At 34.6% G+C, this 18292-nt stretch overlaps 1 protein-coding gene across 1 annotated transcript in view; it reads right to left on the bottom strand.

The window, feature by feature from the left end:
* Positions 1 to 225: 225 nt before the first annotated feature.
* Positions 226 to 18292, bottom strand: part of LOC101622315 (uncharacterized protein KIAA0825) — a 183070-nt gene continuing 165003 nt past the window's right edge. Inside the window, exon 6 of the mRNA XM_012721758.1 lies at positions 226 to 391. Coding sequence (XP_012577212.1) covers positions 226 to 391 — 166 coding nt within the window. The remainder of the gene's footprint in view (positions 392 to 18292) is intronic.

Genomic DNA, 18292 nt, shown 5'->3' with positions numbered 1-18292 from the left:
AAAAAGTAATTCAAAAGGGAACACGAGATGGCAGCAGTTATATCATATAAAGAGAAAGATTAGAGAGAGAAAAACATTTGAAATCATTTTTAGGATAAAAAAACATATAACACTTCATTCCTTATGTGTTATATTCCCTTTCAGTTCAGAGATTACTCAGTCATTGGTTTCATGCTTCACAGCACATCTGAGCTTCATTCTGACTATAGTAAAAATCTTATTCCATTACATGTGATTATTTCCTAAAATAAAGCTGTTGCTGTTTACTGAAGATGACTGTTCCTCTGTGTTATCTGAAGCAGAAGTGTTCTGGGTGGTATAAATTCGTTTTAAATGTTCCAGCATAGTTTTTTCTTCTTCTTCTAGTGTTTCATCCTTCTTCATTTCCCACCTTAAAAAAAAATCATATCTTAGTATTTTTGTAACTTTCAAACTATTGTCAGCATTCCATTATTCAGGCTTGAATGTGTGCAGTCACTGGTTTATTGAGGAGTCTGTTTCTCCTTGTTTGTTCTCCTCCTGACGGTCTCCTGGCAATATCATTCATTGGCACTGCTTCTGGGGAGTGGGCCAGGGAAATTGGAAGGGAAAGTAAAGTCAAACCAGCTCTGGTCCAGGACAAAATTTTAAATCATTATTTTTAAAGAGGGTTCGGGATTTCTAGGTTTTCCAATTTTATATAGTTTACCAGTATATACATGCATAAAAATAAAATCTAGAATTAGCCATTAATAAAGATTTTTCATGTTTTTTTTTTTTTTCCTTCACTGATCAACATATCCATGGCTTTAAGCATGCCAGGAAGACTTTGGCAACAGGAGAATATCAAGCTAAATTGAATATACTTTAACGGCAGGTCAGTCTATACCTACAAATAAGGTTAGATTTGAAGTTCACCCAAGAAAAGCAGCAAATTCTTTGCAAGTTTCCATAAAATATTTAGCAAGAGAGACTCTGTAATCCAATTATGGAATACAGAACACAATGGACCAATATGTGTATCTAATTTGCAAAGTAAAAATCACAATAATCCAGGTAGAGTTAATCCTGCCTACACCTTCCTTTTACAGACACCACCTCCCTAAAATGAATCAGGGCATACTTAATCCAGCATTTGTCAGCATACATTTCCTTCCTGTTGTCTCCACTGCTATTTCTTCCATCTCCTAAGCCATTCACCATAGCCTACTATTACTAAAGGATTTTAAAACCAATGTAGATCCATCCCAAAAGATCCTCAGTTATAAGGGAGTCTAGAGGATAAGATTTCCAACAAATAAGGAACTGTTCACCGAGTATCTTCCAGAGGCTCCTATTATATTATAACCAGAACTCCTAGTTAAGAAACAGGCTCATACAAGGGTGGGATTTTTATGGTTTTGAGTGGTTAAAAAAAAGCATGAATATCTCATGTCCTGTAGAAACTTCTACACAGGGTCCCTATTGTGGGTGTGCTGGGTTCGATATGTCCTAGTGAGTATTGGGAAGTGGCATTATAAAAGGAGAAGAAAAGTGAAGAGTAAAAAGGAGTTATCTAAGAGATTAGACCTGGGTTTAGTTATAGTTTTTCTTCATCCTCTGAATGGTATTTGCCTCATCTCCTAGCCTCAACCCTGCTATTTCTGGTTGTTTCAGTTTTCCCACATGTTCCCTTCTAGTCAGAGTTAGGTCATTGGTCATATAGATTTTATTCTCATTACCACACTCTTCAAAGTCATGTCACAAAGGGCAATACTAAATTTAATATTTTGGGATTTAACAATTAGCTATAAGCTTACTTTATACTGCATTTATGAAATTTTACAGAACAAAAATTGTGAATACCCATTTTATTTGGGTGAATGTAGGCTTGTTAAAATGAATTCTTCTCAAGCAAGAAAATAAATAACAACAACAGCAAAATATTGGCATAGCATTAAATGTGACTTATGCATTGTTTTAAACACTTGATGAATAACACTTTACGTCTTTAATGAAAAATATTATTCCTGTTTTACAGGTAAATCAGAGCACGGACCATTAATGCCATTTCCCCAAATATCTTTGGATCAAAACCAGAGAGATATATCCTAAAATCTGAGTTTGTAAATGCAATACTAACCAGGGTTTTAAAACCATTTTTGTAGGTATTATTAATTCCTATTAAAGAATCATGAATTTGTTTCCTGAAATAAATGCTGCCTGAGTTGTACTAGCTATGAAAAAAAAAAAAAAACTTCTAAAATTCATATAAATATTCTTAAAGAAGTCAAAACAAGAAAAATTAAGTTTGCCTTTTTCTCCCATGAAAGGTGCTAATATGGTAGTGGGTAAATAATTTTGTGAATGTCAACAGAAAAAAAATATGTAATATGCACACAAATATTTTGATCCTTGTCTCTACTTGTGAAAATTGAAAGCACAATCTCCCTGCTTCATTAAAAAAAAATCTATATAGGCCCTCCCTGGTGGCCCAATGGGTTAAAGCACTGCACTAAGAAGCTTAAGCCACTTCCGCATGAGTTCGATTCCCGCCTGCCCCGGAGGAGATCCACATGGCGGGGCAGACCTCTCCTGACCTGCCCACTGCTCCCCTCAGCAGTGTACTTCCTCTATCTGCCTGTTCTGCTCCCCCCTCTGACTCTGGTGAATCCTCTCACCCTCCACATCTCTGGCCTGTACCCCAGTTCTGTATGAATAAATAAATAAATCTTTTTAAAAAAATCTGTATAATTATAATTTAAATGCATTGTATATAGAATCCAAGATAAGGATTTTTGAAGCTTCATGAAAATTACAGGAACTTCATCATTACTAGTAATTAACTGATTATTAGGCAAAGTTATTTACCTAACACAACCATTTTATATTTTCTTGGTGCATGTTAAACAGAAATCAATTTATAAAAGAATAAAAAAATATAAGAAGAAAATAAATTAGAACTACATTTCCCCTAATAAAGTGACTTTTATTGAATAAGAACACTAGGGATTTCAGATGTATGTGTATTATAAATATTGTTATAAATCACAAATATAAGTTCTTAAGAGAAGTTTGCATCTAATTCAGTCACAGTTTTAGTCCTAGTTCACACAGTGTAAACACAAGTCAATTAAAAAATATATTGGAAGAGAAAACAATCTATCCATTTGTTAAACAATATTGACTGGGCAATCTGTTTAAAATGTCTATTCCTAGTTTCCTTTAATATATTTAAAATCTGTAGTGGAAACATGTCCCTACAGAATCCAGAAAATGTCAGAACTAGTATATTCTATTTTCCCCCAAAAGTCATTCTGAATTGATTATATTTTTGTTTTTCCTGACTTGGATATGCTCTTTTACTATTGTTAAATTCCCCACCACCCTACTATGGAAAAAGAACTACAACCTGACCCTGCTCCAACTGGTGGCAATAGCTGTGATGTACCTTAGACACCTATGAAAAACAGAATCCCATAATCTTAATATTTTATTAAATATGCTCCTTCTTAGATGTCTTCTGGGTAGACAGGGAAGGGAATATGTTGTGTTCTAGACAAGGGGACCCTTTTTCTAATCATACAAAACAGAGCCCCTAAAAACCTGAGCTGAGATCCTCCAACAGAACAAGCATTCACAGCTTTGCTCATAAGCAATACTCTGAATGACATGGGGGTTTGCATTCTTGGTGGGTCTTCCTGGATTTAAACACATAGTGAAACCAGGACAAGAGGTATTTTCCTGCTCCTTTTTATATCATGTGAACATTAGCTAATGTCACAGAGCTCTTTCATGCTCTGATTTTTGTCATTTCCATGAGCAGGAAAGATTTGGGGCCTCAATAAGACTTTGAGGATTACAAAACATTAAACAGTCACATTAGTGAGAAAGAATTCCGGTGATGCTTAATATATCTTTCATTTGGGGAGAATTTTGGGGTATTTGTATGTCAGAGCCAGCCGTATGATGTGCAAATATCTTTTCACCTTTGATGCACTTTCATTTCCTGCACAGAAGATTCTTTTTCTGTAGAGGATATTTTTAAGTTGATATGTGTATTTTTGCTTTTGTTTCCCTGAACATTGTATTTGAATTCCTAAGTGTATCTCTAGAACTGATGTCAAGGAGCATTTAGCCTACATCTTTAATAAATGTTGTTTATTTTAATAATAAACATCTTTAATAAAGATGTTTAATAAACATCTTTAATATCAACAATCCCACACAATGAAGAGTTGTCTTCCAAATTTTCAGGGGAACTAGAAATGTGTGCCCCAGAACCTCCAAAATAATGTTGAAGCATCCCTGTCTAGTCTATTATTTTAATTGAAAAGTTCTCAGTGTTCTGCTTAGAAAATTATTTACTCAGGAGTGGAAGTTTAGAAGCCAAAAGACTGGGTTTGAGTCACTTACAATCCACACAGTCAGTAACCAGTTAACGGAAAACTTCTTCTGCATTCATGCTGACACTCATCCCCCCCTGCCATCAGTCTACACTTCAGGTACTCAAGATTTCATTGCTGGCACTGTGCAATATACTCCATCTGGAGCACACAACTTAGACCTCTATCTTATTAAACCTGCAGTGACTACCCTGTCCAGTCTTAACAGCTTCTCAGTAGTTCTGCTTAGCTGCCACTCTCTCTCCTTGGGGAGAAAAAGGTTTCCTTTATTGATGTCTGCCTTATGTCTTCTCACATTTGCTTGTCTGCATTTGCTATACATCTTCCTTGAAATGTCTTTCTATCTACCCATCTGTGACACAAGCTATGCAATGGCTATCGTCTGACAGATTCCGGATAGCTCGGGAAAAGCTCTGAAATATCAGAATTTCCACTGCTAACTTATGTTATGACCTCCTTTTTTGTATAATCATAATATCAAAATATATTGTAGTAACATCAGTTTGTAACTGGCTTGCCTTAGCTCTAAATTGGCTAGCTGGCCTGGGCAAAGTACAAGCTGAGCTGCTCCTGGGCAGGAAATTCCTTTGACTGAAGACAAAAGGCAAGCTCCTGGAGAGATAAGACCCCAGAGCATCAAGACTCCTGGAAAACTTCTTTGGTCTTTTGACAAAAAGTGATTCTTAAGATAACTCTCAGGGCATTAGGACCCATGGACAATTTCCTAACATTATCAACACAGGTTTTGCTTAATGCACAACTATGTAACTTCTTCTTAATTTACTCTTTTCCTAAAACTATCACTAACTACTCTCTGCTAGTCTTATTTAACCTCTTCCTAAAACAAACACTAGCTACTCTCTGCTAACCTTAAGTTAACCATTAGCTTCTCTTTAGGCTATCACTGATGACTATGCTAACACAATTTATTCCTTCCCTAGGACTCTTAAATCCTTTGCTAACAGCTCATCCTTTCCCAGACCCTGATCCTTTAAAGTCACAGTTAAACATCCGTATACATGAAAGTTATCACAAAGACGTATAGTATAGTGTGCCATAAAGTAGAAGGAAAAAGATGCATTGTTCCCCTCTTCCTTTGAAACTTTTATGTCGGTTTCTTATTAACTTACCTAAGGCATTATTGTAACTAAATCTTGCTAAACAGTATAAATAGTATAAATAAAGACCTGCAAAAAGATGAGCAGGAAGATTTGCACCCAACTCCGACTCCCGTGTCTTCCTCACTCCCTCTCCCCTTCTTGGAATTTCTGCACGCCGACGCCTTCCCATCTTAGGGTGCTGCCTGTACACTGCCTCCAGACACCTCAAAAGTTGGAGCTGGACTCCGACACTTCTGTTTATTTTTCTTCAGGTCCCTCTATATCTCACTTCTTTCAAGAGGTCTGTCCCAATTACCTAATCCTGATATGCTTGTCCTCTTTCGAGCTCAGTAGACCCTAATATCAACATTATTTTGGTCACTTGGCCACATATTGCTTTGCTGAACCCCTTTGGTTACTTTCTTGGATACTTCTATTGTGTTTTTCACACATACATGATTTTCATCTATGCTTAGAGCTACTTGAAGTAGTCTTTTAGTTTTCTATAGTTTTTATAGCAAATAATTTACTTCAAAAAATAAATTTAAAATAACACATGAAATTGCTCACAAAGACATATTGGTTGGTATGTGTTAGAAACTTAGGCATTAATGTGTTATTCTTAAGATGATAAAGCAGTAATAACTGTTAACTACCAGAATCAGAATGGGTAGTAGCTGGTATCTCATTTTACATGAATGAGAAAAATGAAGCCTTTTCGAGTATGAAAATTAAAGTTCTCATCCTTAGCTTCTAGATCATGAGATGAATCTGAAAGTCTTAAAGTCAGTGATCCAACCCTTTCAAAAGTGATATTTTGCAAATTCATTCATATACTAACCATCTCCATATCCTTTTAAAGATTGGTGTCAAAAAGAAGACATTCAGTGATCATGTTATTTGGTATCTGACCTATGTTTTTGACCAATGTAAAAGGTTTTAAAATAGGCTTTTATTAGCAAAGTGATTTAAGTCTGTTGTAGATAGAGGTAAATTTTCCTTTGTGGACTACCAAGTATTTCAATATTTAATTTCTGGTGATGTGACACCATGATTGGCCCCAGTAACATTTTCTCACTCTGATTTTTTTGTTTCACTTATAGTTAAATATCAGTGAAATAATGAAATATACCTTTATTCTATTGGCCTCATTTGAATCTCTGATTGTTAATAGCCTTGTTTGTCTCATTAATTTAGAAGTACCTAAAAAGCACACAATAGATTTGTAATAACGTTTCTGTCATTTATTTTCTTATGAAGTTATTAGAGTTAATTCTTTGAAATTACATTCACTTGCAATGCACTTAGTCATCAATAAAACATAATCATTCTGCTTTTCCCATTCTGGTTAATGGAATTTACTGATAGAAATTAAATATTTAGGTTATCAGGTTTAAAAAGATAAGAAAATATAAGACAAACTCATTAAAATGTCTACCTAATAAGTCTCTGTTTTAGTCACAGAAGACTACACCAGTTTCTATAATATGGTGCTATATGCTGAATATATAGTAGAGGGTCCAAATTACAAATTACGGGAAACTGTCTCGATGAAGGCTAATTTATTGAGATCTCCAAAACTTCAAAGCACTGTATTAGATAAAATGAGATGAGCTTAATACGGTCTTTTCTTTAGGAGCTTATTCAGATGAAGGGAGTTCATAATCTAGACTAGACTGAATAATTATTCTAAGTTCCAATCCAAAATCCCAAAAAGATTTTGTAGAATATTTCAGTTTAAGAGGGAAATGTCAGTGATAATAAAAAGATTCTGGTGCCATTTCCTTAGGCTTTATTTTAACAATTGTTTGTGTGCAAGACATATTTTAAGAATTTATTCCTTGACTCATGAAGTAATTTGAGAAAGCCTTAGGGAATAATTCATGTCCTTTTTCATTCACTTGAAAGGCAGCAACATTAATGACAAGAAAGGACTTTGATTGGTTTTTTTTTTTGATACGTTATTATCGAATTCTATAGTAAAATTGGAAACTATAGAAAATTTGGTGTTTTTCTTTAAAGGCATTTCTATAGGAAGATGACTCTGAATAGCAGCTAGTTTCAAAGGACAAACTTTAGGGAAAAGATAGACATAAGGCTAGTTCACATTTGAGAATAACTTCATGAGCATTCATGAACAGTTATGGGAACACTATTACAAACCAGAAAATCAGCTTTGAATGTAATCACCTTGAATGAAAATGACTCCATTTTTAGTAATGCTTTTCTTTTTTGCCACCACAGAGAACACAGAGTTAGTCTCTTCTTTTAGAGACAGGTCTTTAAAATACCCCTTTTCTAATATATTTCCAGGTGACCCAAATCCACATCCACTTTGTCTAATGGTTTAAAGCCCACATTTTAATAAATCTATATTGTTTTGGTACATTTCTTTTAGCATATACATATTCTTTTAGAGGAAATGGAGAGATCAAATTATACTTTTCATATAATCTAGATGATTTATTTCTTAACTTTCTTATCTGCAACAGAATATTTTAGAAAACTTCCTTTTAAGTTGCAATTTTTAATACTAAAGTTTTGTTTGTCTCTGAACTCTACTGAATCTCAAACTTAGTTAAGCAATAGGAGCCCTATATAGGTATTACAAAGTTTCACACTATTTTCAGCAGGAACACTTAAGAGCGAGTAGTAGATGGCAAAACTTTCACCTTGATATGGGGCAGAGAGAGAGAGATTTATAGATTTATGCTTAATTTAATTATTCCCTCAAACATTACTGTGTGCTTGTATGGGGATAACTGAATAGGAAAAAAAAGTGTTAAGGAATACATCCACAAAAAGATCAAAAATAGTCACCAATATTTATACAATTTTATTTTCAAATTTAAAGATAGATTGAAATATCCCCTAATAGAGAGATTCTATAAACATGAAGATTCAATTTCTGCACAATACTATAAATGGCAGTCATACTTTTGCTTTGGCAGTTATGCACCATAGACTTTTTCATAGTGAATAATTCTAACTCCTCCAAATTATTTTGACCCATTTTAGCACTTTAATATAAGAAAATAAGGCTTATTTATTTTATAAAAATATATCACAGTTTGTTAATATGCTGTCCCACTTAGGACCCCCTAGAGCTTAATGTCATGTATATATTACATAAATATACAGACATAAAATTATAGTTATGAATATGGAAATAAACATTTAAAGTATGTAGCAATAAATACAATTAGGTCTATGAAATCCATACTCAATATTATTTAAGGCTTGTCATTAGGAATTAGCAGTTTGATTGTTTCTGTCAAAAATTTCTATATGATTATATTACATATTAGAATTATATTATATATATAAACTAGCTATATATGCAGTTTATTTAGCTATTTCTGCAAGAATTAAAATGAATATTTTTTCATAAGGTAGTTGATTTCTGTGCAACTCCTAATGCATTAAAAGGAATCTTTCCAAGCTTGGGGACAAGAAGCAAAACCCTTAATTTGAATTTATAGCCTTCAGAGACAATCTGCAAGACAACTTAACTGTCTAAGCAATTTATTTTAATTAATATGATTTGTTCTATATATTTAAGTAGGAGAGTTATATACCAACAAATGGGACAACTAAGAATGCTAACAGTAACATTTTAAATAGTTATGGCTTAGGGAAAACATAAACAGAGGCACAGCCATCAGTAGTAATGGAAGCTGAACTTTCCCGTTATTAGTAAATCATCCATATCTCCATAGAGACTTCATTTCCACCAGTGTATTTTAAAAATTATAAGAGTTTATAAAGAAGGCCAAGGTCATGCTATTTGGCCAGATTTTAGTGCTGATGTAGAAGAAATACCCTGTACTAAGACAAGTGTCAGTACTACTATGTACTGCCAGAACTATATTACTGATTTTTTTTCCCTCAGAGTGTGTATAATTTAATGAATCAAAAGAGAAAGAAAGCCATTTTTCTACTTAAATTTGAAATGTCTGGAAATGTTCCTGACTATGTAGTTGGAATCTAGGACATTTATATCCCTGTTATATTACAAGTTACTGAAACAACAGAAGTAGTAATACTATTGTTCTAAAACAGTCATCAAGAAGATAAGGACAACACATTTAGAATAACCCTAAGCTTTCTAAATATTAGGTACATTTTACCAGGCTACCTGCAGATAATACTCTAGAAGCTTATGGTCTCTATGGAAAATTATTTGGAGATTTTCTTAAAAAAAAAAAAAAAAAGCTCACATGATCCACCAATACCACTGCTAGGAATTTACTCAAAGAATAGGAAAACACCAATGTAAAAATGTGTATGCACTGAGTTCATCATGGTACTATTCACAACATTCAAGTCATGGAACTGACCTAAATACCCAATAACAGATAAAAACCCCCTACAAAACTGTGTAATATATACTCAATGGTATGCTAGTTGGCTATTAAAAAAGTTGTACTAGTGCCTTCTGGGATAAAAGAAGAATCTTGAGGTGACTGTCCTAAGTGAAATAAGTCAGAAAGTGACAAAACAGTTTCCCAGTGGTTGAATATAAAGAACTAAAGAAATATTAAACTGGCAAAGCACATAGAAAATAATTCTTTGATGCTGTGAAAGCATACTGTGTAGCAGAGGGAATGAGGGAAGAAGGGAGAGAAGTAGGAGATGAGGCATCAGCACTGGAGTTTTGGTGGAGGGAGAGCAAAGCCTCTTGACACAGATGGAGGTATGAAGTTGTCTTCCCTAAATTACAACTGACCAATTAAAATAGAAAAAAAATACCAAACAACCCATACCTTCAAAGCAAAAGAAAAGAAGTGTAGTCCACCAGTTAAACAACTGGTTCACAACCTCAGTTATTCAAATAATAGCAATGTTTAGAAAAGGATTTGAAATAAAGGTCTGGCTCATATTTTGTTTGAAATTGGCTAGGGGTTTAAAAAGATGAAAACTAATCTAGAGAAGAAAAGGAAAGCTCTGTATGGTTAATGGTGTCATTACTTTTTATGAGTCCTGTCTATATGTTCTAGCTCATATACGCTCCATGGTTTTTCCTCTCAAATAGTAAGTGAAAATATTTACTAAATCCTTATGTCTGAGAACATTGGGGATGTAGGACATATGACAAAGGTCAATACTTATTTAGCAGTTTCACTGGGTAATTAATGTGCTGATATTACAGCCGCTTTATGAGATAGGATTCCTATCCTGCTACAGACCAGGCGTTAACTGAGGCTAAACGACTAGTCAGTGGTGGAGTCACAATTCTGACCTAAACATCTGACCTCCGAGGGAATGTTCGTACCATGAGGTACATTGCACCTACTGCAAGATGTCTCGATGTATCTGTTTCCTGTAACAATAAGTGAAAGGTGAGTTGCTGTTTTGTGCCTCTTTGCTCCTCATGAGCCAGGCCAGAGTTGGGAGAACTGATTTAAGTATATTTCAGACCCACTTGAGTTGAGACATCATCACTCCGCAGTGTCCCACTTGTGGCAGATTAGGAGCCGCTCCAAATGGCTGTCAATGTTCCAGCTCCCTGGGCATGAAGAGCGTACTTCCTTCTTTCCTTTCCTCACCTGAAGAGGTAGTTAGAGATACTACGTCCTCTTATTTCATGCTGGCATGATGGAGGTTGAGAGGCATGATAAAACAACATCTTTACCATCATTGAACTTATGTTCAAGTGGGTATCAAAATTATTTCAGGAAAACTCTTCATTGTATGGCTCTTTAGCAAGCAATGGTGCCCTCTTTTCTTGACATAAAATGTGGACTACATCATGAGTTCAGACAGGTAAATCTTTTTTCTAGTTCTTGATTTACCATTGTTTCAACTGAGGATACTGAACACATTAACCATTGCCACATGGAACTGCCATGGATGAATTTTAAATTTTAGTGAATTATCACTTTAACTTTTGAGACTAGTTCTCCATATAAAAGGAAAACAAAGCAAGGCCAACACTTCAATCAACAGAGGCCCAAGAGTTGAAAAAAATGAATAAAATAATACAAAGTCTCAGATATATTGAAACGCTGAGCACATTTTACTTGCATTCCTTCCTTGTTCCTAATTTAATAAATGTTTCCAAGAATAGGGTTTGCAAATCATAGTAAATAAATATATATATAAAACACATATTCTCTTTTGCGTTCTGTGTCAATTGTGTACATTTCATAAATATAAACATAAGATATATTTGCTAAGGTATTACATTTGTGGATGTGGCAGCCTCATGGCTTGAAGTATAAAAAATTCATACCTTGTCAATTATGAATTGCATTTTCCCCATTTATATAGAATATGGAACTTGTTGATACAAGCTTAAAATGTACACGGTATTATTTCAGATATGAATATTGCTAAAAAAAATAATCAACTTCACCCTATCTTAAGAGGTCAAACAATATCTGAAAACTATAATCCTTTGAAATAATTAAAAAATCCTTCATCCTTTATTCATTTGCTCAGCTTTCTTCTTCTACATCCAATTAATAACCCTATTTAAAAATGTTTATTTATACATACAAGAGCTGGAGTATAGGCCAGAAGTGTGGAGGTGAGAAGATTTACTGAGACGAGTGGGAGCAGAACAGGCAGATCAGGAGAGATCTGCTGTACCATGTGGGTCAATTCCCTGGCCAGCCTGGGGACTGAACTTGTGCTGCAGTGGCTGGGGATAGCTTAATAGCTGAGACTTTAATCCTTGTACCACCAAGGAGGCCCCACTTAATAACCTTGTTAATCCATTTCCTTGATTTATCTTTTAGTTCAATGAGTGTCATAATAGAAAGGCAGCATAAATATACTTTAATACTTGCTAAGCAAAATTTATGCACTGACTCCCACAGCTATCATCCCTGATGTCTTTTTCCTATTTCATTACCATTTTGTGGATGAGCACATTCTTCGTATGGTATTTATCCTGACAGGTGATGAAAAAGGTTTTGCCCCTAAAAGTGATCTCATAGTTCTAGCCCTGGTTTACATGGCATTGTCCAGAATGATACTGTTACTGCAGAGTTATGTGCACTAAATGTTGCCCACCTTGGATTTCTGGTATTTGCCCTGTATAAAGTTCTATCTAAGCTGTCAACTTAATTAAAAACTGGCCCCTGGCAATATCTTCCCAATTACCTCAACCTTTATTTCCCATACCCTAAAACTGTACCTTTCTCCATAAGACAGGTGATATCTCCAAACACCTTACTCCACACCTTACTCCACTTACTTGTTGCTTCTTGATAACTATCTGTGGCCCATTCTCCACTTCCTCTGCTACTAGTAATTTTAATCTGTCATCGCAGTTTAAAGGATAATGTGCAATAACGCTTCATTACATAGTGGGTGCATCTCAATAATCATCATAGAGAGGAAATTCTGCCTGATGTTTCCAGAGCTTGTTGGCACCTGAGTAAGTCAATTGCAGTGTTAACTCTTTCTACCACTGCCAGGGGAATAAACCTTGAGAGAGGCCCTAATGCTTTGGAGAGTTTTCTTTACCTATATTGTCCGTGGCACTGATTTTATCCTCTTTTCTGAGTTTATCTAAGTTGATTCTAATTTTAACTGTGTCAATTGGCATTAAAATTAACTTCCAAAAACAGTTAAGGGTTTGATTGAGTTAAATAATTCCCTTTTCTATTTAACTAGACAAAATAAGGTTGGCCAACTCTCCATTTTAGAGAAAATAAGTAGAAGGTTAAAAAAAATAAAAATTGACATTGAGAAATTTAGTAAACAAAATCATTCCAGCTTTTTCTATTTTATTCCACTGTTTGCCATCATCCACAAATTTTGTCAAAATGCAGCAAGTTTAATTCAGTTATAGACAGTTGACATTCAAATGTTTTCCTTATTGGTGTCTAAATTTTGTGATGGGTTCCTGTTAATGCTTTAAAAATCTGATTTCCATAACAAAAGTATTGAATTTTCTTTACTGTTAAAACCTGTCATTGATTCAGCAATAGGAATTAGGACCAATAATGTCTTTTGAAGTTTACTATGCCCAACTTTGTTGCAAATTCAATTATGAAAGACAGGTCTTTGCCAACCCTTTCATTTCTAAGTGATCCAGTATATTCAAAAGGATCCTACCTAACAATTGAGAATTATTGCTTAAAAATGTAAAAAGCTTGCCATGGGCCAGTTCTCCTTTAATGTTAGCCAGATGAAATTTGCTCCAAAAATACTTTGGGAATATATTGCATTAATGACCCAGTGGAATAAACACTTGACCATCAAAAAGCACTGAGTTTGAAAAATTGTTTTTTCTTAACTCTGAGTTATACAACACAAACAGTTTATTAATGCTGAGATATGCTGATGCTCTAATTTCATTTTCACAAAACATCAACCTACCTCCATAGAATCTAGATTAGTTCTTTCCATAAATAAGTATGACATTATTGTTATTAGTGTTCATTGGAAGCCTCTATTCAAAAGTACAACAGGGAAATTACCACCCCCAGCAAACACAAATATACACGTCCACATACAGTGAAATCTTGGAAAATGATAAGAATAATGAAAATTGCCTTATCTTCAACTATGGTTAAGAATTTAGTGAGGACCTTCCCTGGTGGCACAGCACCAGAGGGTTGGGTTAAAGCACAGCACTATGAAGCTATCGCAGCCACTGCAGCATGAGTTCGATTCCTGGCCAGGGACGTGACCCACAGGGTGTGGCAGACCTCTCCTGACCTGCCTGCTGCTCTCTTCAGCAGCGTATGTCAGTAGATCTGCCTGTGCTGCTCCCCACTCTGTCTCTGGTGAATGCTCTCACTTCCCCCTATCCCTGCACCTATGGCTTGTATCTCAGTTCTTGTGTGCATAAATAAATAAGTCTTAAAAAAAAAGATATTTAGTGAATTTTAACCAATGTTGTAATATTATCCCATTAACTTAAATCTAGAAAAATATTAGCAATTGGATATTATAAAAAAAAATGGTCAACCAAATTATGAAATAAAACTGTAAATCAAGCAGTAGGTTACTGTGAATCATCATTAATTTTGGCCCTATATTATTATTTTAAAATTATTTTTAATTTATAAAATATATTTTTTACATCATCCTTTATTTTGTAAAGTGTATGATTTCCCCATGAACACCCCACCACTAATTCACCTGTGCACCATCACCATAGTCCCTTGTATTATATAGAAGCAAAGATTCTAGGTTAAAGTCTCAAATTACATACTCTAAAATATGCTGAAAACATGCCTCTAGATTCTTTGGACTTGTCTGAGTTTTTCTTCTTAAAAATCTAAAAGGAAAAATACCAGATGGTTTTACTCATAGCAGGAATGCAACAGACCAGGCGACAAAATAATAATAATGAACAGCTATGTAACAGAAATGTTTTATGGGGGTGGACTGGGGAATGGGATCAAAAACAGTGGGGGGAGGGAAATGACCAGGACTGTGGTGATGGCACATGGGTGATTTGGTGATTAGAAGCCCAAGGGGATTACAAATGAGGTGGAAAAAAGCACAAAATGATGTAAAAATAAGCTATTATATTATTCATTAAAAAAAAGACAACTCACAAAAAATTTAAAATTTTAATGACCACAATTCTGTTCTCATTCAGTTGCTATAACCTAGCCTCTAGTATCTGAAAATTGAATTGATGAAGAAAGCCAAACTTTCCAAATAACAGAGCCATGTCTAAAATCCTCTTAGCTCCCCCAACTTTGAAATCCCCAATGTTGTGTGATCTATTACAGACTGGGACTGTTAAAAAAGATCATAATGCAGGACTCTGGCTACCTAAGTTTTAAACCACTAGCCATCATGCTTTCTGTAGTCAAATGGGTGGGTAATACAATTTGCTAGATTATGTAACTAGTCCAGATGCTTTTCAAAAGCTATGCAGACATTTAGTGAATGCATCTTAAAAACTACCTATAGCACTATGGAAAGCTATATAGAGGTTCTTCAGACTACTAAAAATGGAGCTACCATATGGCTCAGCAGTTCTATCCCTTGGGGTCTACCCAAAGGACACAAAAGCATTCATTCAAAAGAATACCTACACCCCTATGTTTATTATAGCACATTTAGAATAGGTAAGTCTTGGAATAAACACAAATGCCCAACAATAGATGACTGGATCAAGAAGATTTAGTGTATATACACAATGGAATATTATCTGGTAATCAAAATAGATAAACTAATGCCAACAACATAGATGTTCCAGAAGGGATTATGCTCAGTGAAAATAAGTCAGAAGGAAAAGAAAAATATCAGGTGGTTTCACTTATAGGAGGGATATAGGGGAACCAAACACAATTCAAAGAAAAGATAGTAACAATAAAAACCTACAACAAAACATAACAAAAATAAACAGACAGCTATAAATTAGAGACATTTTGCAGGGGAGGGAGGAGGGGCAGGGATCAAATCGAGTGTAGGAAGAGCACAGGGACTATGGTGATGGTGCATGTATGAATTGGTGGTGGAAATTCTATGGGGACTACAATGAATAAAGAAAGCAAACATTATTTTTAAAATGAACAGTGATTTAAAAAATATATAAACAAACTATAAATAACCAATACAAAGTAAAAAAAAACCAGACAATAGAAAGAAAATACTGGTAAATTAAACCTTCTGGCAATTTGAATCTGGCAATTCATTAGGCACAGGGGATAGCATCATGAATATAATTATTGTCCCTTTTCTTATGAAGTTTCATCTGTGACAAAGAAAATTTTTGGCAATAAACCAAATTGAATGAATTAATGAAAAGTAATATTGCAAAGGAAATATTCAGTTTTCTCAATAATATTTAGATTTCAATAATTTTTATAGTTTTTTATATTTTTATATGTGGATTATATATTTCAGAGCAACCTCAGTCTCCTCCCTCCTCAAGACGCGAGTTTCAGGTGTGTGGCATATTACATACTTGACCAAAAACACACAGTACTGTATGCCACAGTGAATTTTATTGTATGAAAATAACAACATTAAGAGGATATGTGTGCATGGTAAAAATAGTACATAGACTGTGGCTAGGGAAACTAACTGTATTAAAATGAATTACCTAATTAGACTGAAGAAACTGAGCTAAGAAATCCTACAAAGCAATGCCTTGAAAGAATACGTCAGGCCAAAGACAAAACAACTTTTATTTCTCTGTTTAATAATTTGCTTCTCGTAGATCTATGGATTAGGAAATCTAAAAGGATTTTTTTTTTAGAGATTAAAAGGGTGTTTTTAGATGCTTTGAAAACATTTTAATTTATGGTTGTAGTGTAGGGTTAACAACTAATTGCGAAAAATGGGAGTCAGTTTTCTCTGTGTTAGAAAAAAAAGTTCCAAAAAGGGTAGGAGTGGAGGAATGTTTTAATGAGCTCTGTGGTACTGGATTAAAATTGGAGATACAGGACAGGGAGGAAGAGAGGGCTACTCTTGTTCCTTTGGCCTGTCTTGCACCCTGGTACTGTTGGGAAGGAGACACATGGATGAAAGTTATGTAGAGATACACACAGGGGGCTAAAAATGCCAGCTGTTATCTTGAGTTTGCTCTTTTTGTCCCAGGCCCTGGGACTTGCTTCAGAATCACTGTCCTATGGTTCCCCACCAGAAGGTCACTTAGAGTTGTGGCAAGCTTTCTGGCAAGTTCACTTTGGCCAGCCTTATTTGGTTGGCCATTAGCTCAAAAGGGGATGGATACTATTGGGTGGTTTTTTGAGATACTAATGTCCTCTCTTCTCTTCCTTCTCTATGCACATTAACTTTGTTTATGTTCTTTCACACTTAAAAAAAAAGTGGAGATGCTACTATGAGTTTATATTTTTAAAATATAGTAGGTAAATGATGCAGAAATATAAATGATTTTAAAATAAAATTTGATGTGTTTGTGTATTTATGAGCTAGTATGCATATCTACATTTCCTGACTCTGCCTACTGACAGGAACTAGAAGTACTCAGTAGCAGTGAGCATAATCAGTCCTACTTCAAAGTTTGTAACACACTTGTAATTGAAGAAATAGGACTTCTTGGTGAAATAACTGATTCTAGAATGGGACCAAGGAAAACTCAATATGAACTCAGAGCATTAGAGAGTAAAGAGGTTAAAAAAAAAAAAAAAAGGGACAGCATCAAAAGGGCATCGAGACCACCCTGGAAAAGTTGCAGGTTGCCAAAGTTGGAATTACTTAAACAACAAAATAAATGTTAATAGCGACATATTATAACCAGATAATATTATAACCAAATAATAAAATAAATATCTATGAATTTATGCTATTACAAATAACTGAATAAAACAGGGAGGGTAACATTTTTTCATTTTAATTAATGTGAAGAAAAAATAGAAATAAAATTACCATTAAAACACAATAAGAATTTCCACAAATAGATATAAAACTAGTGGATAGAAAATTAAGCAAAAATAGACCATTTGCATAGGATCAGAGTATCTTCCCCCCAAATATTTAGTAATCATAAAGAAATTCAGTAACATTAGTATGGAATTCTCAAACACCAGCTCACAAACTGAACAAAAATAAGTCATCAGTAATAGGATGCACACAAACATGATTTCTGCCGATACACAGAGACTATGATTTCCTTCCCAATAATGCATATCCTTAATCTAACGTGGAAGAGAGCACAAGATACATGCAAATTGTGGCATAATCTAAACAGTAACTGACCGTTGGCCTCTGAAAGTATCAAAGCCAGGGAACACTGAGAGGATCAGGAATCATAACAGATGGGGGAAACTAAAGAGTTGATAAATAATTCATGGAATAACAGTAGCATATTAAAAATCTGGTCAGGCCCTCCCTGGTGACGCAGCGGGTTAAAGCGCAACACTAAGAATTGAAAGCCACTTC

This window comes from Condylura cristata, unplaced genomic scaffold (assembly GCF_000260355.1).
Source record: "Condylura cristata isolate star-nosed mole 26May11 unplaced genomic scaffold, ConCri1.0 scaffold00007, whole genome shotgun sequence".
Taxonomy (NCBI): domain Eukaryota; kingdom Metazoa; phylum Chordata; class Mammalia; order Eulipotyphla; family Talpidae; genus Condylura; species Condylura cristata.
This window is presented reverse-complemented; position numbering and strand designations above follow the sequence as displayed.